The 25,332-nt window shown below is 34.1% G+C and overlaps 1 protein-coding gene across 8 annotated transcripts in view; it reads right to left on the reverse strand.

Annotated features, from left to right (window-relative positions):
* The window catches only part of FMN2 (formin 2), a 155,826-nt gene that overhangs the window by 53,100 nt on the left and 77,394 nt on the right, over positions 1-25,332 (reverse strand). For all 8 annotated transcript variants that reach the window (XM_050314237.1, XM_050314236.1, XM_050314234.1 and 5 more), the window contains 6 exons: positions 15,132-15,193; positions 7,709-7,800; positions 7,433-7,562; positions 6,359-6,505; positions 4,884-4,943; positions 4,590-4,710 (listed from right to left, as the gene is read on the reverse strand). In XM_050314237.1, the coding sequence (XP_050170194.1) occupies positions 4,590-4,710; positions 4,884-4,943; positions 6,359-6,505; positions 7,433-7,562; positions 7,709-7,800; positions 15,132-15,193 (612 nt within the window). The remainder of the gene's footprint in view (positions 1-4,589; positions 4,711-4,883; positions 4,944-6,358; positions 6,506-7,432; positions 7,563-7,708; positions 7,801-15,131; positions 15,194-25,332) is intronic.

Here is a 25,332-nt window from a genome sequence, read left to right on the forward strand (position 1 = left end):
GAGAGAGAGAGAGGATGGTGTGCAAACAGAATGGCACATTTATTTTATTTTAGCCTGTAAACATTAATATTACTTATGAAAGAAATAATAGCGGACGCAACCTGGTTTTGCAAAGTAACCCCAGACACAAATTTTCCTCTTTGTGGACAACTTTCATTTCAAACTACTGCTTGACTGCACTTTCAGGGTAGGGGCCTCTTGTTAGGTGTTAGGAGTAACCTTTACTGAGGCAAGAAGAATGATTAGCATGCCTATTACTGTCCTCTCTCAGTCCCACATTGACACCACCCCAAATATAACTTTTACATGTCTCTATTGCACACTGTGGTACTTCCAATACTCTGATTTACACAGCAGGTGCTAAACATGAGAGCACATAACAGCTCTACAACTAGAAGATCCAAGCTGAATAGGTAATTTTAGGTGACTAAGAAGCACTGAAAAATAGGGAACACGTATTTTTCCAAGTTACTGTGGGGCTTTTATTGGAACATACTTTTAAAATACAAAGTGTTCTGCAAATGCTTAACACTTTGTAAACATTCTCTGTCACATTTACTCCAAACCAGAGAGATGTATTGGGCCACACAGCCTAGTTTCTTCTGGATGGAGACTTTTCAATGAGTTGTAAACACTTAGAATAGGAAAAGAAAGCATCACTACAAAAATAATGTTTAATTATCATAATTATTACTTGTAATCACTTTTCAATCAAATATATTAAATATGACTGTGACATATCAACAAGTACAGACTTCAACTCAATTTTATAGCAATCCGCATTATATTGTATTATTAATCTCTTCAACTAGTCAGCTTTATTTTCTGCCTGACATTGTTTCTAATTCCCTTTTAGCTGAGCTTCAGTGAAAGTTTTGCAATAAGTGACAACTGATGAATTAGTTTTTGATTAGCAAGAATAAACTTACTATTGTAAGGCTGAAATGTTAATGTGTAGCCAAAGAACAGCTTCTAAACATTTTAACTTGCCATAAGTACTGTAACACTCAATGTCACTTTGGTGTTCTAGTTCTGGTGTTCTGTTTCTAAATTAAATACATGAATTTAATGCTGTCGAAGAATTTTGTGGGCCACAAATCCAACACTTTCCTATTCCACAATTTTACCTTAAGGGAGTTTCAGAGCAGAGAGGATTAGAACATTAATTGATTCAATGCACATTTTCCACATCTTTCTGCCCTAGCCGAAGCATTCTGAAGTGTCTAGAAAAGCACACTGATAGTAATAGTTATGTAACAGAGGTCCTAATCAGTGAGAGTCACACTGCTCCCGTGACCCTGGATGCCCAATTTTCTTTACATGGTGAGTTGATTTAAGTCATGTGGCAAGTGCTAAAGTTTCCTCTGTGGAATGACATAGGAACAGAAGTCATTGCTTGGCATGACTGCATCAAGGAACATTGCTGACAGCCAGGAGAGATCAAAAGCAGATCAAGTTGCTTAACAAACTATATGTCACTGAAGTCAAGAAGGCTAAAGTGAGAATCCTGGAGAGCTGTGAAATCTGGGAGCTACAGATGGAGCCAAACTCACTTGATTTGTTAGTAAAAGGATCTACCTGTTCTTTGGTCTTCTATCTGACAAAAAATCTAGTATATAAAATTTATCCTTGGGATCTATATTACTTAAAAAAAAACAAAACACAACGAAGTTTCTGTCTTATTTATCTTGGAACAGGCACATAGCATGCTTCTGAGAGTCTTTTGGGTTTGCACTTTTAATCTGAAATATTAGAAGAAACTTTCTTCTCTAAAATTTTACAAACTGCAAGGCATACAGTTCATAAAAACTTAAAAATGGAAAATAGCCTCTATAGTCTAAAGGGAAGAAAGTATAAAAGTTTGAACATCAAGAGTCCTTTTTCTTTTTAAACAACTAGCATAACAACTCTAATACAAACATAAGCCCAAACTCAGAACTGTGAAAGAGCATGTCAGTGAAATTTACAGAACCATGCATGTCTCTGTGTATGCTAGTGACATCTTTAGATGGAAAAATACAGCAGTGCTAGAATGAACTGCTATTGTTATGGCTATAGCTTTTTCTTATTTTTTAATAATAACCTTCCTCTACTTTGTGGATTTATTTTTTTTTTAATGGTCCCAAAATTTTATGAAAGGATCTTCCCAGAATGAAGCCTACCTTTGCATGATGATCATGGGAAATTTTTTAAGACAGAAGTAAAATATCTTCAGTAGCTTTTTTTCCTGGGTGAACCAATGCCCTCTTTTCTGATTGTAATAAGCATGATCTCACTGCATGGTTTGCAGGGTATTTGAAACTAACATGAACACAACTCCCTTGCAATGGTCATACAGCCTGCACTGATGTTATGTGTAATTTTCAGTTTTTCAGTGACAAAGAACAAAGCAAACCACCCAGCCCACCAAATGGTGAAATTCTTCTCATGAAATCTTCCATCTAATTACTGATGAATACAGGTCCAAGGTTACAATTCACATCTCGAAAGCTGGAATATATTCTTGGGCATTTACTTCTGTGGCTTTAAAGTCAGTGTTTCTCAGGAATAATCAATACTCATTTACTCTCACTGACTTCAAAAGGATAGGATCATATTTAGGATTTTGTCAGAATTTTCTCAGCATCTTACAGCCCTCTTCTTACTCTGTCATTTAATGAGGCACTTGCTAGCTCTAGGAACTCATAAGGTTCCAGATGTGCATTACCAAATCTGGTAGTGTACTTAAAATAAATGGAGATAAAAAAACCACTTGGAAGTAATTTTATCCATTCAGTTAAAATTTGTACCCTATTTAGAAATTACTGGTTTTTCGATCTCACTGAAAGTATTACAACAATTAAGCTATTGGAATACCCAGAATTTTAAGTGTATATTCTCACAGTCACAAAATCTTTTAACATAAACTATTTTTAATTTAGGGTTACACTTTTCTTTGGAAAAGAGAGTCAACATAAAGCATTTTGAATCCCTCAAGACTGATATAAAATTATGATTGAGATTGCAGTGTGGTATTGAAATTGCCATCTCATATGCAGGAGAGGATGCAGATGAAGGTCTGATGCTGTCCCCAAAAAAGTTTGTACCAAACTGAATAGGGAAAGAGCAATGGTGTCTGTATTTATTCTTCAGTTTCATTAGCTACAGAACAGACTGACAACAGAGACTCCAGCCTAAGGGCAGACTGGAAGCACAGAAAGAATTCAACTGCAGCCTGATGGCAGAGCGAAGCGTGAAATTTCCATTTTTACAGAACCCCTGCTTTGATCACTGCACAGTGTGGGTTTATTCCACAAGAGATTTATGTCTGTGTGGAAATTTCAACCTTGATCTAAAAGTATTTAAGTTTTTCATCTAAATAAAAACAGTTTTGGTGAATTTGTGGGGAATAAAATCTGCCCCTATGGGTGTTTGTTAACATGCGCTTGAATTCAGGTACCTTTTTTCAGTAAGACCTAAGTATCTTTCTTCTACATGGCAAGATTAGAGACTTGCCCTGAGATTATCTGGAAGTTGCAAAAGTATAGAAATAAGTTTTTATGGCTGAACTGTGGGATTTTTGCCCCCTAGATTGTTCTGGGCAGCAAATGGATGGTGTTGCAGTTCACTGCTCATTATCACACTAAGTGACCTTGTTATAACTGTGAATATTACCTCAAAGTATTTAAGACAAATTTTAAAACATCCAAAAAAATGTTGATAGGTGCAAGAAGGGAAGATCAGATATAATTGGGTAATGATGTTTTTGTTTCAATAGAGAACCTTCCAATCTAGATTGTTCAGGGATGGCTTACCAAACCATTCCTTGGTCTCTAAATGCATGGTATTCAAAATCAGCAAGGCAACAGTAATATAAAGATCATTTTACACATTGATCTGGATTCTTCTCTCCAAGATTTAGTACAGTGATACATAACTGCCCAGTCTAAAAGGGACCTATAGCAAAAATAATGAAGATCATGAATCATTTGTGTAAAGTACTCTTGCTTAAACTTAGCTCTTAGATCCCCATGTTATTAAGAAATGTATGTGATACATGTTTTTTATTAAAGTCTAGCAAATATATCCTAAGCCTATTGAATTCATTTAAAGAAAACATTTCACAAGAGGGAAAAAAATACCACCTTTGCATATTATTTTTCAGTAAAGTCCAGTTATTTAATCTCTCTTTACCAACATCTAATACATATTATTTTATCTGCTAGATAATATTTGGAGGCAATTATAAACCTTTTTTTTCCTATGGACATGGTCCAACACTTTGCAATTCTTTTTATGGTGAAAGATTTGCCAAAATATGTTTGCAAAAACGAAAAACTAAATTAATTTTTTGCTTTAGTTTTGAAACAAAAGATTTGACCTAACTGGTTTGATGTTTTTAATTTAAAAACCTCAGGTTATCTACAGAAAATTACAAGTTATTGCTTAAATGGTCATGGAAAAGAAAATTAAAGAAACAAAATAGTAATTGAGGAGTCAAAAATACACAAGTATTTTTACAGTATCATCTAATGTCTAAAAATCACACAAAATAATAGCAGCAGGGATATATTGGTAACATATAGTTAGCACTTAATCTAGGTTCATACCTCGCAAATCTTTCTTCATTTTGCGGAGATCTTTTTGAAAATCATCAAATTTCAATTGCGAAGCCTGGAAGAGATCTTGTGGGTCCGGAAGAGGAAAGATGCATTGTTCTTTTCCAGCATCCTGACAAAACCACAAATGAACAGTTACATAGTGCTCATTACTTTTTGCTATACTAAAATATATAACTGAAAGCACAGGGAATCTTTTTGCATATTTCCTCTTCTTGCTAGTAGAAGAACAAATTTACCAATTTTTTTTTTAATTTGAAAAGAGAAAAATTAATTCTTACTCACCTCATCAAAATTACGCAAATAATATGAGACAATGTAAGATAGAAGACTTCTGCTGTTGTCCTGCACAGAAAAGAATAAAGTTTGCTGTGTTACTGAAGCTCACTGAAAATATTCAGAAAAGATAATTCAAATAAATTAAATATTTAGTGTCAAGTAAAATACTATGCACATTTGGTCCCTTCACTAAAAACCAAAACCAACCAATCAACCAAAAAAAAAAAAACCCCACACCTTGAAATATCATTTAATCATTAAAGAAAAGGAAGAAGGATATAACAGCCATGTAATGAACTCCTTATTTTCAAAGTTTACCTGATTGTAAACCAAACCCTTACATTTCGAAATTTCCCAAGAAGGAAAGGAGAAATTGTGTCTGGGTTTGTGTACGCAACTTTTTGCAACAGTATAATTATAATCAAAGCAAAGTTAAGTTAAGTTAAAAAAAGAAAGTTATTTTTCTAAATTAAACCTGGGGAAGAGGGAGGAAAGGGAGGAGTGTTTGAGGGAACTTTTGTCCTTGTTTCCCCTCTGCAATCTGTCCAATAAAACTTCACAGAAGATCTTCCATTTGAAGAGGATTTCTGACAAAATTATATTTTCAGATATTTTCAGAAAACTATTATATAAGAACTTTTCTGACCAATCAGTAGCAAATAAACTGAAAATGTATCTTGCAATTGCTTCATCAGTAGTCATAATACCATAAGTCTCCTACCACAGTCCACATTCAGATAAGTCTTTTCATTATATCCATAGAAACTCTAAGATTATTGTTTCCTTGTAAACAAAAGCATACATTTGAATATGACCCCAATTTGAATAACCAGAGCTAAAACAAGTGCTGGTAACACATACATTCTAGTTTAGCACTGAGCAAGAAAAAACACTACTTATCATTCTCCATATTTAGATGGCTATTCTAGACAAATCTTAACAAGTACTTTACTCAGGTGGGTCCATGGTCTCGTGCCAAATGCACACTTTGTAATTATGATGAACATAAAGGATGAATTTTGGGTTACCCAATATGCTCTGGATACCTATTTTATCATTTTCAGGAATTGCATTTTTCCCCCACAAATATTTTGAATCAGTATCAAATCACAGTTAACTTTTCTCTGACACCTCCTTCCACTTCTGTAATAACTTTTATGAGCAAAATCATAGTATTGCTTCCAAACACAGGCAAAGTTAGAACTATGCAGTGTACTGAAAGTCAAATACACATCAGATTAGGAACTAAGATATAACTCAAGGTATTTATGTTTGTACAGTAGTGAAAAGAGCTGGTTCATTTTCATATTTCTTCATAAATCAATCGAACTCTAGAAGTATGATCAAATAAGTAAAGTAACAAAAGAGTTCCCTTCCACATGCCTTTGTACGCTTCACACCATTTACTCAGAAATGGAGATAAAGTAACTTTCAGAGAATTTAACATTCTCAGGCCTTCAGGAAGTCTAGAATCAACTTACACTGCTCTTGACATCTTTCAGTTTTGGCAGGATATCTAGTCCAAACCCATCAGCCTGTCCTCGTGTTCTGTTTCCACCATTCATGTAATTTCCAAAGGCAAGAACCAAACCCAGGACACGCATAACTCCTGACTCATTTTTCAATGTCTAAAAAACAGAGAGAGAAAAAAAATTTCTGTTCCAAGTCACAAAAATATTTACAGTTAACAAGCAGATTTGTTGCTACTGTGTTTAGAAATAATACTGATATAAAGGTTCAAATACAGGCAGTCAACAACATTCTACTGCAACATGTAGAAGTAGATAATAACAATATGTAACTTTCTGTGAATGGAGAATGTTATCTTCAAATTGGATACTTAGAAAAAAATAAAAGGAGATCTACAGAGTATTATCAGAGACAACCTGTTGAGAGAAATGAAAATAGTAATCTTTAACTGATGTTGATATTATGAATCCTATATTTAAATTCAGGGAAAATTCATCAAGAAGCTCATAAAACACCCACATGGAACAACTAAAACACTTAAAAAATAGTACATAGTAAAACATGAAATATTTGAAATAATTTTCAGCTATTAAAATACTGTTTAACCTGCATTTTAAAGCCATGTATTTGCTTTTCATGGGACTGCAAAATTCCAGTAATCTCTTTTGACAAGATACAACATTGCTATCTCTAATTGATTTTAGATATCAGAGATACTATTGAGTGGCACACTTTTAAAATCTAGGCAAATCCAAAGTGTGCTCAACTGGCATTCCTCTGGAAAGGAGTGATATGGTCACTATGAAGAGGGAAGACTTTGCTTTAACAAAAGGAAGGAGAAGGTACGTTATTTTCCAGAGACTGGTATGTACTGATGGCAAAAACATGATACAATTCAGTACCAAAACCTAATCTTAAAATTCACTTTGATGTTGAAGTACAATCATAAAATGTTCTATTCTCCTATCCTTAAGATTTAATGAGTACTTAAAGTAAATAGAGTAAAAACTTTTGAAATATGAGTACAACTTAACAAGATTAAATATCAGAAATTTAGAACTACATTTTCACAGAGCACAACCTACCTCACACAGTTTCTGTAACAATTCAAGTTTGCGACGGATTGAACAAATGCTTTCTGAAAACGTTGATTGGAACAGGATGCAAAATACACGTTCTGAAAAGTTGGGAATTAGTGAGAGCTCATAGAGGAACCTGTAGGAGTGATTAAAAAAATTATGTGAGTCACTCTTACTAGATACAGGCTAGAGGATTTTTTAATAACATCTCTACACAATTTACAACAGCAGAGAAAGTTTTTTGAAGAGAGCAATACTGTTCCTTCATAAGTATATTCTTACTGTTCCGGTTTATCCAAAGACTTGGCGTTTTCTTTTTCCTTGGATGCCTTGCTATGCTTTTCTATTTTTTCTAATTCATCTGATTGTGCTCTCTAGAATGAAGGAAAAAAAGTAATGAAAAAGTGTTGTGATAAAAACCCTAGTTCAAACAACACAAACAAAGATACCCCTATAATAAATCAAATTCATAGGTTTTTCTTTTCTTTCTAGCATCTGTTTATGGTAAAACTACTTAGTCCATACAGTGATTTTAATTATAAATAGATTGGATGGAGAACAGAATATCTTTCAAATAATATTGTTGACTACTAGTAATCTTCAGAATATTTACTCATTAAATGATGCACAGGGACAATAATCTTCATTCCCAATTCCTTTTCTTTGCATGTTTATAAAGTCTTTGAACTGAAGGACGGTCTTCTTGAGCTGTATTCTCTTTACAAATCTGTTGGACTGCCTTTGAATGTGATCTGGTCTTTAAATATATATTTAAATAATACATTTTTTAAAAAAATTAATTGTTTACTGCAATTTAAATTTTGTTTGGTATTTGAAAAACACTATGAAACAAAAAATTACTTGATTTATAGTGGAACTGTAATACATGAGAACTACTGCACACTTCTTTGAACTAAAATTATTTTCATTTTTATCTTAATAAGCAAAAAAAACCCCATATAAATGGCCTAGTTTTTTGAAGAACTCCATGGCACACTGTGAAACCTCTTCAGCATTCCAATCAAGAGAAACTGGGCCTCAAATGGGGCATGGAAAGGAATAAAAGTGGAATGAAAATCTCTCCCTCTGTCCCTTCTTTTGACAGCCATGGTGGTTTTCAAAATAGATTCAAATATGAAACTTTGCAAGAGCCAAGGAAAAAAAAAAGTATATCTACCTTTCTTCCTTTAAGAAAACATTACACTCATTTTTTAACTTACTCCAACACAGAACTTGAAGACAACAGTGGAAAATTACATTCTAACTATTTAAATAAAGGTAATACATAAGATGGGCTTCACCTACATTGTTTCTTACATGTTTTTGCACAGCTACCAGAAGAGGTACGGAACTATCTCAAATCATACTGCCAGCTCCATCAGCAACGTGAAACTAGAAAGTGAGGTTTGGACAGTTCTTCTTAGGTTGCTGAACACCTTTCCATGTGAAAAGGAAGCAAATACTGATGTGAAACATCAGTATATGAAGAGATTGAAGAGTCATTCAGGCAAAAACTTCAGAGTTCCTCTCATTACTTCAAGAAGTCTGGATATCATTGCAAGGCCATCTGCCTTGAATGTGACATATCCTAATTATACAGGATTTTTGTGGATGTTCTTTAAAGGTCATCTTCTCTAAAGGAGTTTAATCTTATCTATTAGATACTTCAACAAGGAAATATTGCAAGCAATTTTTTTTTCCCCAGCAATAAAATTTGTTCTTGACACTAAGAAATTATAATGGTGGTAATATCTGGTAATCCCAGATTAATAGAATGGCTGAGGTTTGAAGGGAACTCTGGAGACTGTCTAGTTGAATGCTGGCATAAAGCAGAGACAGCTACAGAAGGCTGCTCAGTATAATGTCCAGCTGGGTTTTGAATACTCTCAAGGATGGAGACCTGAGTACTTCTCTCTGAGTCCTGATCCCATGCTTGGATACCCAGCAAACAAACAAACAAAACCCCAAAAACTTTTCCAAGTCTTTAACCATCATCATGGTTCTTCACTAGACTCACTCCAATATGTCAGCGCTTCTTGGACTGAGGAGGCCAGAACTGGACACAACAGTACCCTAGATATGATCCCACCCTAGACATGGTCCCACCAGTGCTGTGTAGGTCACTTCCTTTGACCAGCTTGGCCCTTCCTTGAACTATTAATGTATACTGCATCATGCCTTTCTCAGTTATCAATGGCTAGGCTGGGGCTAATTTACTAGTTTTCAATTTTAGAATACTGGCAGTGGCCCGCTCATAACACCTAGTTTCCTGGATTCCCTACCCCACTATCAGTTTATGGTGAGGAAACAAACTTGGGGATTCATCCTCCAAAGGTACTTTTCAACACTCCCTGTCAAGGCAGGCATAGGACACGTGTATATAATTCAAGTAGTAAATGTTTCTTGAATAATGCTATCCTCAGAAGAATTTTTTCAAGATACTAAGATCAGGAAATTTTATCCAATCTTAGATTACTCATCCAGAAACAGGGTGAGGACTAGGAAAGAAAACTATCTGCAGACATGTTGAATTAAATATTGTGTGTGTTGTTAAAGAGAAATTCTTGGTTTTCTTTTTGTGTTAGGGAGCAGGTGTAAATGGGACATTTCCTCACTTCACCTAAATCGTATTCACCCAATGGAGAGTTAAAAGAAAAAGAAAGCTTCCATTACTTTAGAGGTCACTAAGAATTCTCTTAGTAACAGATGAAATCTAGAGATTTTATAAATTGGAAGAATGCAAATAAAGGCAGCATTGTTCCAACTGTTGTGTGATCAGAGTCACAGAAGTCTGGGTATGACTTTTTAGGAAGAGATATTTTCTTTATTCAACTTACACTTCAAAAAAAATTCTTGTATTCCATTTACACTTGTAAATTTTTGTAAAGAAAAAATATTAACTTTTTGTAAAAGTAAACAAATTCTCATACTAACACTTTTTAAATTAAGTTCTGTTATTTCTGACCAGTCTGTAAAGTATATGGTCTTCTGTTAAACTGAAAGGAAATCACCGGAAACTTTTTCATTATAGTTAAAAAGAAGTAAATATTTAAAAAACTAAATGGTTATTTCTAAATTCTTTAGAATAAATACTGAGACTACTCCTTCTTCTGGCCTTCTACACACAGTGAAAATATTAGAGTGCTTATCACAGCAATCTGTTATATACATGCATGTTCAAGCTGTTAACGTTTCCCCACCAAATCCCATGGGCAAAGGTTAGGCAGACTCACTATTCCTTATTTCAGCCATTATTCTCAGATTGTGTATGCAAAGAAGTAGCAACTGTCAAAGATACAAAGGCTAAGCACAATCCACTCATGGGCAGGCTGGAGCTGAACTCAAGAGAGATGGGTATACACTCTTCACCAAAATCAAGAGGTCCATGTATATGTTCCAAGTTCCAAATCAACTCAAAATTTCAGGTCACTAATTTTGGCTCAGGTATCCAGACTTCTGATTTATGTGTATTTTTAATTACGACAGAAAAGTAGTAAGACCTACATGCCTTCTGTACAGGTATTATTGATGATTATTTCTCAGAATTTTTACCAGTTTGCTTTATGGTTAATGCCTGTTTGTTCTCTAATTTGTAGATGGATAATTTTTTAAAAACCTTCATATTATCCTCCAGATTTGTTTCAAGAAAGAACACATTCCATAGATGCTTCTCATGAAAGTCATTAATCAGACAGAAATAGCACAGCTTTGAATGATACTGCTATTTATTTAATTGATTTTAGCTATTACATAGCATCATAAATGGAAAAAACCAGCATAATATACCAGAATTTGATATTAACTATATCTAAAATCATTCAGCATAAATCTGATTGAAATTACTGCAAAAATATACTGCTTCAGTTTAATTCTTTTCCTATTTTTGTCAGAGTATAAACCTATCCTGTATTTGGTCTCACCAAAGTTCCTAAGGGTCCTTTTTCCATCTCACAAAATAAATCTTATAATTTTCTGGTTATTTTTTTTTCCCTTGCAACAGAACCTTAGGTCTGAGTTTAAATCAGGTTAAATGTATGTACGTTCTTAATTTTGGGGTGGATTTTTTTTTCTTTTTGCAAACTTGATTTTCAAAGTTCATGTTATGTATTTCAAAAACAAGTGATTTGTCTAAGGAATCTGATTCAAAAGTATCTGAAACAACGAGGATATACATAGATACTCAGGTTAATAACAAATACGTTCCTTTGAAGCTGGGTCATGTATCAGAACTCAGATACAATTTACACTCTTTACTAATGTTAAGACATCACATTGTAATTGCTAGTGGAAAAAAAAAAAGTCACAAGAATTGAATCTTAGTGGTAGAGAGGACTAAAGCACTTAAGACTTCTGGATACTCTTTCAAAAGCATTTGGAGGTTTTTGAAAGCACTGACCTAAGTCTTTTAAAGATAAAGGCAATTTAGACAATTTACCAGGAGTCAAATTAAGAAAATATACATGTTTCATTTGTGATGTAAAGAGATTTGAAAAGGGCAAATCCAGAGACCATAGATCAAAGATAATTCTTTGATACAATTTTTAATCCACTTTTATACTATTATTTTCATGATCTAAGGAAGATGCAAGAAGGACCAGACCTACCTTGTTTCAGTGATACCTCAGCTACAATTCCAGCTGCTAAGAGGCTATCGGTTTTCAGAGTAAACATTCACTTATTTGCAAATCAGTATATTTCTTATCACAACCAACATGTCCTACCCACATACAGCAAACTGACAACTCCAGTGAATTTTATCTACCTTCTCCCTCTCTAATTATAGCTGTCACCTGAAAGCATTGTTATTAGAGAGTCTGTAAAAGCACATTAAAGTAACTGTTCCACATGTAGTTCTATCTATTAAGACTCTCCTATTAAAATTGCCTAGATCTTAATACATAGCTAATTATCAACACATATTTAAACAACTCTTTATAAAGCAACCTACACAAACACACATAAGAGCTATTTGACTTTACCGTACAGTGCTGCAGTGACAAAATGCTTCTCACTAAATGCAACACAACTTAATGCTATTGAATAAATTATTGAGGGTTGAGATCTTTGGTGGGGTGTGGGCTTCTTCGTTTATAAAAAGTCACTAAGATGTATACAGTAACTTTGTGGTTTAACAAGACTTTAATTCCTCAGTAAACAAGAACTGAGCCCTGGGGACTGTGGTTTTTGAAATTAGGGTGTGTTTAGGTTTGGAGACTGCCCAAATTTCATTCACATTTAAGAAAGGAAAGCACTATGCCAGACACATGCAATCAGAAAAAAATGATTACATTCTGAAGAAAGACTGTAAAACAAATGCTCCCATATGTTCCATAAAGATCAAATAGAAAGGCCGAGAATTAGGATGGTGATATTTAAATATCCAGCAAAAAAATCCCAATCCAATAAATAAACCCTACGAAGTAAAATTTAAGTTAATGGCTTCAAAGTACACGAATAAGGCAAAGTTAACCCCACTTACAACACAGGATGAGATTGAGAAATAAGGGAGGAGTCAAACATGCCAGGCTTTCTGGTACAACTCATTGCTTACAACTGTTTGAACAATATTTTTATAATTAGTGAAGCTAACAAGGGATGAAAATGCAAGGTCTGATGTGTTTTGACAAAAGGCTGAAAACAGAAAATAAAAGTCACCTAAAAAAAAAGCTTCTTTCAAGACACAGTTTTATCAAACAGAAGATCCAGGATTAAAAATCATGTTCCCTTATAAAACTCTTTCCAAGTAAACTGAGGGGATTTTTAGTTCTTTGTTTGGTTGTGGTTGGGTTTTTGGTTGTGGTTTTGGGGTTTTATTTCTGTCTTGTACTCAAGTAAATATAATATAATTGGACTGATCCGTTTTCTATTCAAAGAAAAGAAATACATTGGACATTCCAACTTTTTGAGTCTTGCCTGAGATTAACATGTATCTTCCTCAATCAGAACAATATTTCCTAGACATTTTCTGTATTTAGTGAAGGTAATGACAAAATTAACACAATGACATTTCGTTATGTCAATGAACTGCAAATTTGCAAATTTTCCATTATACTAGAATTATGAAGTATAGTAGAGGTGAAATTAAGGAAACATTTGAAAAGTACCCTCTTAGTACATTAGCCACATAGGAGTTATATTTTAAAAAAACAAAAAACCCCAAAAAAACCCAAAAAAACAACAAAACCAAAAAAACACCACAACAAAAACAAACAAAAAAACACCAAACACAAAACAAAACAACTTTTTCACTATAAAAGAGGGAAGTGTGCAAAACCAGATCATGACTTCAGTATCTATTCCATATTTCCCACAACACAGTCTCTTCCAATAATGCATATGTAATATATAAAATTACTTCAATTTTTTGCACAGTAAAGAATGTATGCAATGGGATATAGCTATGCTGTGTAGGAGAGTAGATTAAAAATAATGTCAAATGGCACGGGCTAAAACAGAAATGCTGTGGCACAAGGGTGAGAAATGTTTATAGAGATTTGGAGGTAGTTAGAATAGGTTTGCCATTTGACCATTATATTTCTAAGCAGCTTTGAGTGAGTGGTTCTTCAGGGATGAAATAAAAGTCCTTCCTAGCTCTTGTCAGACTTTTTGGCTTGTTTTGTTCGTTTCTTGGTTTTTTTATAAAGCGGATTAGAGGTTACTCTTTCTTTGGACCTTAAAGTGGATTATTTAGGAGACATTTCATAAATCAACAAATCATTCCAAAGGAGGTCACTAAAAGTTAAAGTCTAAAAACCAAACATCTGAAAGGTGTAAAATTAGTTAACGTTATCAAAACTCCAACATGAGGGAAATAAAGGATCCAATACAATAGCATACATTGGCCTTCAATACCATTCTGTATCTCACAGTTTTACTCTTCATATTTTCAGGTTCTTTGGAGGGTATATAGAAAGCCTCTTCATTCTTTCCACAGAACTTTAGCCAGACCTCCACATCAGAGCAGGAGGTAACGCACTCAAAAAATGGGGGAATGTTCACTGGCCTCATCTGAAGGTAGAAACATGTTTTTGAGATCTACTTTTATGAATTTGGTATTTGACTGGCTTTGTGAAGTTTTAGAACATGCCTGAGCATGTTCTGAATCCCTGATATTATATACCTAAGGTTTAAATGGTGTCTTATTATTACTACCAGACATTTATGAAGCCCCTGGAAGTTTATACTACTTTTTATTATATTACCTTAGAGAAATTCTTTTCCTTTCAAAGAGTTAAAGTTTTTTTGGAGGAATCCCTGAAGCAACAATAATTAAAAGCTATAGTTCCACAAATATATTGATTTCTGTCATCAAAACTTCTTTTGTTTGTTTTATTTGAACAGCATTGTTAATATTAGTGAAGTTACAAAGTGAAGTCAAAGATGGGGACTGCAAGGTCTATTAATACCTATACTTCAAGAACTGCCCCACCAAGAAGAAAAAAAAAAGAAACAAAACCAATTTCTGCTTAAGTTATTTAGATGTTGATTATGTTACTTACATAAAGATGTGTGTACTACATAAAATATACAATGTCAATTAATGAAATTTAAATGCTTAGGGTTTTCATTGCTTTGGGGAAAATAAAGTCACTCCAAGATTGGACATGTTCTACAAGATTTCTGAATACTAATGATGAAAAGTAAAAATACTTTCACACGGACACACAGTATTCCTACATTATATGGACTTCTTCTGATTACTTACATTCTCATACAGGGCTTGAAGGGTCTCTAGGTCAACCACAGAGTTGTCCAAGTTCACAACAGCTATAAAAAGGCAAAAGAAAAAAGAATTAGTTGTCAAGATGATAATCTAACTGTAAAAGAAAGACTGATCACAACACTCAGCAATAGTTTTTATGACCTACTGGTCATACAGCTTAAGGGTTTTAACTTTATTAACGCCTTCAATAGTGCTGTTCCTAGGACTAGGACTAGAAAGCTCGTAGAGCCAGGTGTCAAGTGTTAAAGAATTCATCTCCCTCCCCCCAAACATACAAACACGATCCCACGAGTATGGCCATAGTTAGAGATCAGAGATAAGCTTTACATCAGACTTTCATGGTCCAACTGAAAGCATTATAAAAATTTGTAAATCTGCACCACAGCCACACTCACACAACAAAGCTCATTCCTGTCACTGGTTGACTTCAGTCTTAAACTCATTAATCCATAAGTCAGCCAGTTAACTTCAAAACACCTGACAAGGGTCAAGTCTTCTATGCACTAAGCTGACACCTTTAGTATGGATACAAAATACGCCTTTCCTGTTCCAAACCAATTCTGGCGCCACACACATATTGTATTTTTTTCAGCATAAAAAACCCCAGCAGAACAGCTCAGAGAGTGATTTCTATCTACCTAAGATAGACAAAAAAACAAACAAAAAAATCTTTAAGAAGGACACACTTTTAGGAACAGAACCCTGATTCCCCACTTGTATTAGGAACATTTAACAAGGCACAGGAAATATTTGTGCTAACTATTGAAGAATTGTTCTCAGCTAATAATAAGAGTTATTTTTAAAATAGTGCTTCTCTTACACATTTTTTGCAAGCACAGTGATCATTCATTTAAATGCCAGATAAATCCAACTTTCTTCATCTAGATTTTAAGTATTGAAAGAAGTTTAGAATGTTGCATCAGAATATATGTGATGGTAGTGAATAATTTTTAGCACACTACACCAGTCTTTTTCCTATTTTGCACTTCATTATTAATTTGTACCCTTCACTGTAATGGGCTTTGCGCGTGTGTACGCACTTGTACAATACACTGAAGAATTCCCTAGGCAAGACTCATCTAGAGATTGCAACATTGATCAGACATAGAAACCCCTTTTGCCTGTAAATCTATGTCCTAACTGTCACAAAAAAAACCTGTGTATACACCTAAAGACTACAGACAATATAATTCAGGCTCATGTGTTTCCGATTGCTCTAAAGCATTTAGAGATACCACTCTGAGTCTGGGACTCATCATGTTTCCCCTTTCCAGAGCTGAGACATTGTTTATAATTTTCTTATACTGCAACTAAAACTAAGAAGTGTTGCTCTTGATTAAATTAAGCAGGTCACACCGTATCTCTAAGCAGGGCATGAAGTTAACTTTCAGGACTAAACCACGAAACAACCAGGAAATTTTTTAAATTTTTCAGAAAAAATATTTAATTTTTTTTTTCTATTTTTCCCTTACCAGAAAGCAATGTATCAGATAATGCCAATTTAACAGTTAACACTACAGGAAACAACATGGCTTTTGTTTTCTTTTGGGAGAGGGGGCACATAAAAAAGCTGCTATTAATTATTTAGGATATTTTTAAACTTCTCCCCCCCCCACCAGAGCGTAATAATTGTTGCACAAGAGACTTAAAGATGCTGTGTATAAAAGGCACTGTATTACACATTGTATTTAATAATTCCTGTTGCTCAATAAGACTATCTGTATGTTTAAAAACATGCCAAATTTGCCTTCCAGAACTGGAGATTAAAATTAGCACGCAAACAGAAACTGGGTATAGATTGGTTTGAGAGCTCTACTTTAAGAAAACACATATATAAAACCAGCTTTATTAAACCCAGGGCATATTATGAAACTCAGTTTGTATTAGCCTAACATTTCAGCACTTTTATGCTTATGCAATGTTTTCATACATGGACACACTCACAACCCTTCAGCTATTTATTTTGAGTTGTGGCTGTCTCCTCCCTGCTCCACCCTCTCCCCTTCCTTCCAGAGACTGTCTACTACTGCACCAAGAAATAAGAAATAAGCTGCAGTCCTGAGCTTTGCTCAATGTTAAGATCACCCACGGATTACTCAGGGAGCAATAGAACACTTTTGTTTGAATGCTTGCAGGAGATAAGAGAACGCCTGGCAAGCACAATGGTGCCAGGTCTGTGTACTTTCAACAAAACAGGTATGCAGAAGAGCGTAGATACTTCAGAGAGCTGCTTAAAACAAATCAGTCTAGGACAAGGACGTGGAGAAGTAAGCTTCTAGTATATATCCATCAAGTCCTCTCCTCCCAAGACAAATACATTTCTATATGTTTCATCTAAACGTGCATAGATAGCACTCCAACATCTCACTACGATTTTTCAATGTTCACCATAGGTTTGCTCCTCCCACTTAGGCAGGAATCAGGAGATGAGCTTCTGTTCCTTGGCAAGTACTGAAGCAAGCGTAATATGATAGTTGACAAATAAATCACAACTATTGCATATTTAATTCAATTATCTAGACAAATTGAACTGATAAAAACAATGATATTTTCTCACGTAGCCAAGCTAAACATGCCTCCCTCCCTGCAATCAGTCTGACTGATATATCTAATATAATATCTAATATAATATCTAATCAAAGGATTCCATATGTGGAAAATAATGGCAAAACATAGACAAATATTAATTTCCTCATATGAAAATATTCTTAGCTATACTACAATTCCAGTATACTTTAATGCAAACAGTTGAAAAAGGGTTTATATTAGCCTTGCAGTCGCTGGATATTTTTATCCAAGTCACTATTTTAGAAAGTGATTTTTAAATTCTTTTTTTCCAAAATTGACATTGTCATTTCTTTGGTCTTGACTACTATGAAAGTGAAGAATGAGTGTTGGTTTTTGCTCTAATAGAATCTACTTTCTTTTAGTCACATCAGACCCAAGCAGTAAAAACTCATTTGTTTTCACTGTCATATTTCACAGTTCTGCTATTTTCCTGCATTCCTATTGCAACTGCTGCCAATAAAACCACCAAGCCAGCACTGATTTCAAGCCCAAATAATTTTACAGTATTAGAAGTCTATATACAAATATATACATATGATTAAATCAAATTATAACCAAGTATGTCCAGATACACACAAACATTCAAGAAAAAAAAATAATTACAAATCAATATTTTTTTTCTTTTTATGCTAATCATGGTCAAGAGATGATTACAGAAAATCCACACAGTAAAATGAGGGTTTGAGGATCAATCACAAATGATTGTTTGATACTATAAAGGACAGGAGAAGAGATTTCAAAGTATTTGTAGCCAAATTAAAAGATTCAGGAAACTCTTGTTGGTCTTAAGCTTTCCTGATACTGTCACTGTTTCGGTCACAATCTACATGGAAATCTAAATTGATACCTTTGGGACAGAAATTATATCTTATCTCACTGCAGAATATAGAATATTTAGCAGAATGGCAGTTTCCTTTCAATTCTGTATTTTTAAAATATAAATTGAATTAAAAAAATATATATGCAAACTCACATTAACAAAGCCAACTTAGTTTGAAACTAGAAGGACAAAAAAATACATTCAGGGGACAAAGACTTACTACTTTTAATAGTGCCAACTAATTTTATAGAAGATACTTCCTCTAACAGGATGATAATGTTGCTGCTAAAAAAGTGAAATTACTGTAAAGTACACAATCATATTCAGAGGCATATTTGCACTGCAAGAACAGATAGACCTTCTACCATATACATAGAAGACACTTTAGAATAGAGAAACAAATTTAAAAAACAAACAAACAAACAACAAAAAAACCAATTCAAGCCACAAAAAAAAAATAAACCAAACATAATGAATAATCACCCACAAGTCTTCAGAGGAACACAGTAACCAAGCCACCAAAAAGATCAAATTCTGCCAACAAATATAACCCTGAAGAGGAAATGCATGAGAGAACACTATCAGCAGGAAGATAGAGGATGCACAGTGTATTTTCAGAGAGACTGTCAACGGAGGTAGCTATATTTTTTTTCTTTATAAGACAAATCATTGCCTTTGTTTATTCCTACACCTAGGGTCAGGTGAACTACCAGCTACTACTAAAGCAAAATTGATAGCCAATACAGACACAGCAAACCTACACTTGCCTGTGTAGGCTATGAATCTATATCTATCAATAGTACCACATATGCAAACTGTCAGAAAAAAGACAACTTTCTACAGCTAGCCAGTCCTTGGAAACTCTATTTCATTTCTAAGTCCAAAACTTCAGAATTTCTTTTTAAAATGAAAAGGTAAAAATTCGAAGTTTCCTACTGAGGAGGATTTCAGGAAGAAGAAAAAAGAATTATCAATCTTTTGGAGCCAACTTTTATGTCATAAAACTCTCATCAGCATAATCTTACATATGGATGGTTTTCAGGAAACTTATATTCAGTCAGATTTGCAGTCTTATGTCTTCCCTTTTCTCAGAGGAGGTTTCAAATCACACTCCATATCTCTGGCCTTTCCAAGTATGCCTCCTAAGATTTTCTGTCTCTGGACTCCATCTAAACTTAAGTGGCTCCTTCTTGAAGTCTCCTAGAAGCACTGCTGTCTCCCAAAAGACTGACAAGGCATTTTCCAAATCGTACTTGACTGATAAAAGATTACAGTTTAACTCCTCAGAAAGAAGCAGTAGCTGAAGTAAAACCACCTCTGAACCTGTCCTGCTGTACTCAGATCCATCTTTCAGGGAGGCGAACAAGCAAATCACCCACCCAACTTCTTCATGCTGATTTCCACCTCAATTGACTTCTCCATGACTCTCCAAAAACCAAGCAGTACTGGCCCAAGAGACCATTCCTTTTTCCTCCTACACATCTTTGCCTCTTCACTTTTACATCTGCCCTCTTTGTCTAGAAGTGCACAAAGAACTTCCCCAAGACTTCACATCTTCTCTGTCAAATGGCAGCATACAGGTGGTCAGTACAGCAAAATACAAAGGCAGACTGATTCTTCTTCACTACGTGAAAGACCTCCTACTTCTAAGAACGGCAACTAATCACAGTGCTCTGATCACAAAGTTCTGTGTGTGGCACAGATTTGGGGATTTTCACAGCTGTTTTGCCCATCACGTGACTCTAACATGCAAGCTTAAAGGATACTGAGAGGTTACAACTTCCATGGTACTTTTTCCAGACTTTTATCCCCAAATAATTCTGTTCCATGTTAACACTTAAACCATCTATATCCCAGGAATATTACCTCAAGCTGAAAAGTGAAAGAAACAGAAAAGGCATCAACCAATCTTATAACAAAAAAGGACTTGGTTGTTCTTGAGAACTTATATCAATATATATAAACATAGTAAGTTGTACATAAGCAGAGTCTCAAAATTACTACGTAATTTTGGGCATACCTGTAGTATTAAAATTATTCAACTAAATTTTATGATATATATTAATTTTCAATTATCTAAAAAAGATATTTGGAAGAAAAAAAGGAACATAAATAGATGAGTAGGTCCAATGCGTTGCACTGTATGATCTTCCTTGAATTAGTATTTCTGAGGTAACTAAAAACAATAGCTTCTCCAAGAATCACGTATAGGCAGTAAGTTGCACCTGTTCAAAATCCAACATAATTCGAAAACTAACATAGTGGCAAAACCTTAAACAATGGGAAGTTCTGATACAAGAAAAATAAGTCAGATAGTATATAGCCTGATCAACTTATGTTTCTGAAAAAAAATTAGAAAAAAAAAATTTTTTTTGTTTGTTCACTAACTACAAAATGGAAGTCTTCCACTAGAGGAAAAGCCAAGAACACCGCACATTCAAGTAAAAACAAAATAGAAAGAAAAAGTCTCAATGTAGACAATTTCATCAGATTCCTTGGAATGACTGACAGACAAACAGCTCAATTCAGAAGTAAAGAAAAAATATCTGTCTCAATGTTCTCATCAACAAAAGAGCCCAGAGAGCTTTAGAAGATGACTAAAATGCAATGGCTTCCTTAGTTGCTATAATGATTATATTATGACATAATGTCAAGGTACTTGAGAAGTAAACCCAGATTTATATCCATCTTAGTATTCATAATTTAAAAATAAATTTTATTGGTTACCCAGTAAACCCACAACTTCAAAAATTCACATCCTTTGTTCTTTTTATTTTTGGGTTTTTTTTCTTTTGGTTTTTTTCCTTCCCCCTCCCCCACGTGAATTCACTGACATCATTCATCTAACATTCACAAGGTCATGTTTTATCCGTGGTACTTGCAACAATTTGACAAGTACTGCTATCCGCTTGAGATTCTTCTTTATCTTAAATACCAGAAATGTGAATCTCCAATGCAGAAAGTTAAATCCAAAATGGGCCTCTTTGAAATAAATGTTGTGCTTACCTAACAATGCTAAAACCAAACGTTAATGGAAGCTGCAGCAAACACACAAGGGTCATGACTGTGTAATTTTTAAAGATTCTCAAAAAATAAAAGAATTTTTTTAAACAGGAGTATCTGAACTTGCACCACTTGCAGGGAAAAAACAAACAAACAAACAAAAAGCCCCACTGATAATGGGTAGGTAGGGTATGACTACACTGGGTAGAGTTAGCATAAATGAAAAATTTCATATTGTTATCTACCTTTTTTCCCTCAGTACTTTTGCGATATGTTTATCTATTAGCAAATACTCTAATATTCTCAGCATGAAAACTTTGCACAAAGCACGATGGAGATTGGATCTTCAACACAAGTACATACAGCATGGATCAGAGGCAAGAAACAGCACTTAGAATGCTTGCACACAGTTTTACTGTGGCAGTAATTCACCTTGATCTAAACCTTGTGTAAGAAACCAGAACAGTAAACAAAGTTTCCAAGCAGAAGCCATGGATTAAGCTGACCTGTTGCTTCAGATTGTTTTTGAAGGACTTAAAATTTTTAAATACCTTCAAAAATATTCACTCATGTTTCTAGGAAGCAATAAAATAAGAATCAATTAAGCAAGAATATGAGTTTCCAAAATGTGAAGTAACAGAGGTAGGAAACTTCCTTGAAAGGAGTGAATCTTCAGTATGACTATTCTCTTATAAACACAAAGCAATTTTTAGACACTTGTCCTTAACATTCCTATTCTCTAATTTGTATCCCTGATAAACAAATTGTATCAAGTGCTTTTTTACATACATGTAAATATATATTCATATATACAATAAAATATATCACTAGATTTTATATATAGTTGTACATAGTTGATATAAACAGTTATATTACATACATTTCAAACAATTGCCTACTATGTTAAGGACAGCAGTTACTGATTAAGTGAAGTCTAACTTCATACACCTATACAGTTTGTTTATAAAAAGTGTGCAAGTTCAGTTCATAGAGAACACATATATATTGTTTGACTCAGTATGTCGCCTTCTTGTCTAGGCAGGAAAAAAACGTGGAGAGCAATGCTGTAATCCTTTCAGAATAAAATGTTTAAATACAAACATGATTGCCATTGTAGACTGTTTAATTTAGAGAGATTGTATTTCAGTTCTGGTTTTGAGAGGTTTGCTGATTTGACTACAGAGAGTACTTCAATGCTTATCTTAATTGTTTAGATAAGATTTGTTTGAATTTGGCAGGTGAAAAAAACATGGGTGTGGGATATAGGAAGGTTGAGAAAAGACTGGCACTTTACCAAATTATGCTTATTTTAAACTATAGTGCATAGAGGAGCAAAGAGTCTCAATGAACCTGTCAGGGTCTGGTCATTGAGGAGTGAATTTGAAGTGCAAGACTGACTGGCAGGATTCAAGATCTTCAACAAACTGAAAAGGATTACTGTGAGAATGCTCAAAACACTACTTACGGCTTAGCACAGTACAAAAATGCAAATTATTTAGGACACATTTAAATAAGTTAAAAAATATAATTGTGCTTTATGTCTATGCTAGGGGATTGTTGTTCACTAGGCAAACTTTCTGACCCTTACATGTATTTTTAAAGTGTTTCAAGAAAAAGATTTTAATATAAAATTAATATTAGCATATGGATATATTTTACATGTAAGAATTTCTGTTACAGAAAATAAAATTACTGCTATAAAAAACCCAATGCTATTCACTTTTATTTCAATAGTAGCATCTAGTAAGCTTTTTCATTTTCTGGTTAAGATAGTACAGTATGGCATAGGCATTTCATTGAGAGGTTCTCAAAAGGATGCTTGTCATACTTTTTTGTGAGAAGACTCCTAGAACATAAAATCAGAGGACTACATTTTGGGGATGTTTACATGACAGTATGTATTTATAGTGCACATTATAAAAACAAACTGTATGTCAGCTGCACAGGCACATATGCAGTAGATCTGACAACGTGTATCAATCTGCCTGCAGAGAGAGATGATTTATAGCTTTAAATTCATGAGTCAAGTGACATAAAATCTGGGTTTCCTGTGTGTTAGTGTTTGACTTTTCTTTTAGATCCACACAGGCTCAAACATTTTTCAATCTGTGTTTCAATGACATTAAGATCAGGAGTTCCACAGGCTAATTATTGAACCAGTGATGGTGTAACTGCAAGGTGTTAGCAAGGCTTGTTTGGAAAACAGACAAGCCTTCAGGGTTTGAATGAATTGAGACTTTAAATTATGCATGGAATTTTTTCAGAATTCAAATTTGCTGACTTTGGATTTAATTCCATCTTACCTATTTTTATTAGAGTAGCTCACAGTAAACAATGCCATGGCTAACTCTGAGTAGTCCAGTCCATAAGAAAAGAGATTTTTCTTTCATGTTTTATGGAGCACTTTCTAAATTATAAGGATATATAACATATATAACAAAATGCAGAAGGAGGAGAAGGAAGAGATTTATTTGGAATAATCTGGTAGTGAATTTGATAAAGTTATCAGGGTCAATAGCAAAAGCACATTTTTTTCCCCCAAAAAATAGGTTCTCTACATTAAGCAGCTAACTTGAGATCTTGGTGTTTTGTTTTTTTTTTTTTTTTGCTCTGCATTTACCCACAGTTACTACATAGTAACGGAGCTCCAGGTGTGCCCAGCTGGCAATTTAAAATGCTCACATGAAATTACTTGTCAGTACTAAATAAGCTAATAAATGCCTAGCTCATAGGTCTGAAAATTTAATTACTCTTGAAACAATACCAGAAAGGAGAATATCTTAGGCTTTCATAGGAATCTGCTCTCAGCTTACTGCAAAATAACTATATCTTTATCAACACTGAAAAGAAAGATATTAAAAATAGTGATTAATCCTCAGTGAAATCCATGAAACTGGAGAGCTGCTCTTTCCTGAGCAGACTCAAGCTTGTCCAAAGAACTGTTACGATTTTACTCTTTGCAATTAACATCAATGGTTAATGTAACACTCCTTGTCTCTCAAGGAATGACTAGAAGTTAAAACAATCTTTGGACTAGAGCTAGAACTGGTGTAATATCAAAAAGACCAACAAAGAAGACAGCAGAATAATCTCAAGAACTTGTTTTTCTGTTGAATTGCTTGATCTATTTAACTTTTACAGAAGAAAGTTAAGAAGCAACCTGATTGCACACCTACATAAGAAGATAGTTTAAAGTAGATGGCTCTGTAATTTCACAGACAAAAAGCAGGGAAGAATAAAGGGTACTTGTAAATTAATCTGACAAATTCACTATGGAAACAGCATTTTAAGTACTGAAAGTGAGGGAAATTTACCTTTTGAACAATTTTTCATGGGATACAATGACTTCTTCATCACTTAAAGTATTTCTATGAAATCTTAGACTCACCGAAGTCAATGGCAAAACCAAGAGCAACTTCAAATAAAGCAAAAGGTTGAAGGGTCAGAATTTCAGTTGGAACTCAAGATCATTTATACTGCTAAAATGTTCATACTTATATTAGTCATACAGACTAATAGCTTGGGGTAGAAATTAGCAGGCAGTATTACATGACTTGCCTTATTTACCAGTCAGACTAAATGCTTAGAATGTTGTTTCTAAAAATCTAGAGTTGAGCAGCACGTTTGCCCTTTGCTAGGTCACTCTGAAATACTCTACTAGTTTTCTGTAGCATCACCAAGCCTAAATCATTCCACATAGACTACATGGAATGTTGTTACTCTTTGATGATTTACAATAGAAGGTATTGGAAGTTCTTTTAGCAATGAAGACACATATAATTATTCAGAAAC

The sequence above is a fragment of the Myiozetetes cayanensis genome, unplaced genomic scaffold, assembly GCF_022539395.1.
Source record: "Myiozetetes cayanensis isolate MyiCay16 unplaced genomic scaffold, myiCay2020 scf2-11, whole genome shotgun sequence".
NCBI lineage: Eukaryota > Metazoa > Chordata > Aves > Passeriformes > Tyrannidae > Myiozetetes > Myiozetetes cayanensis.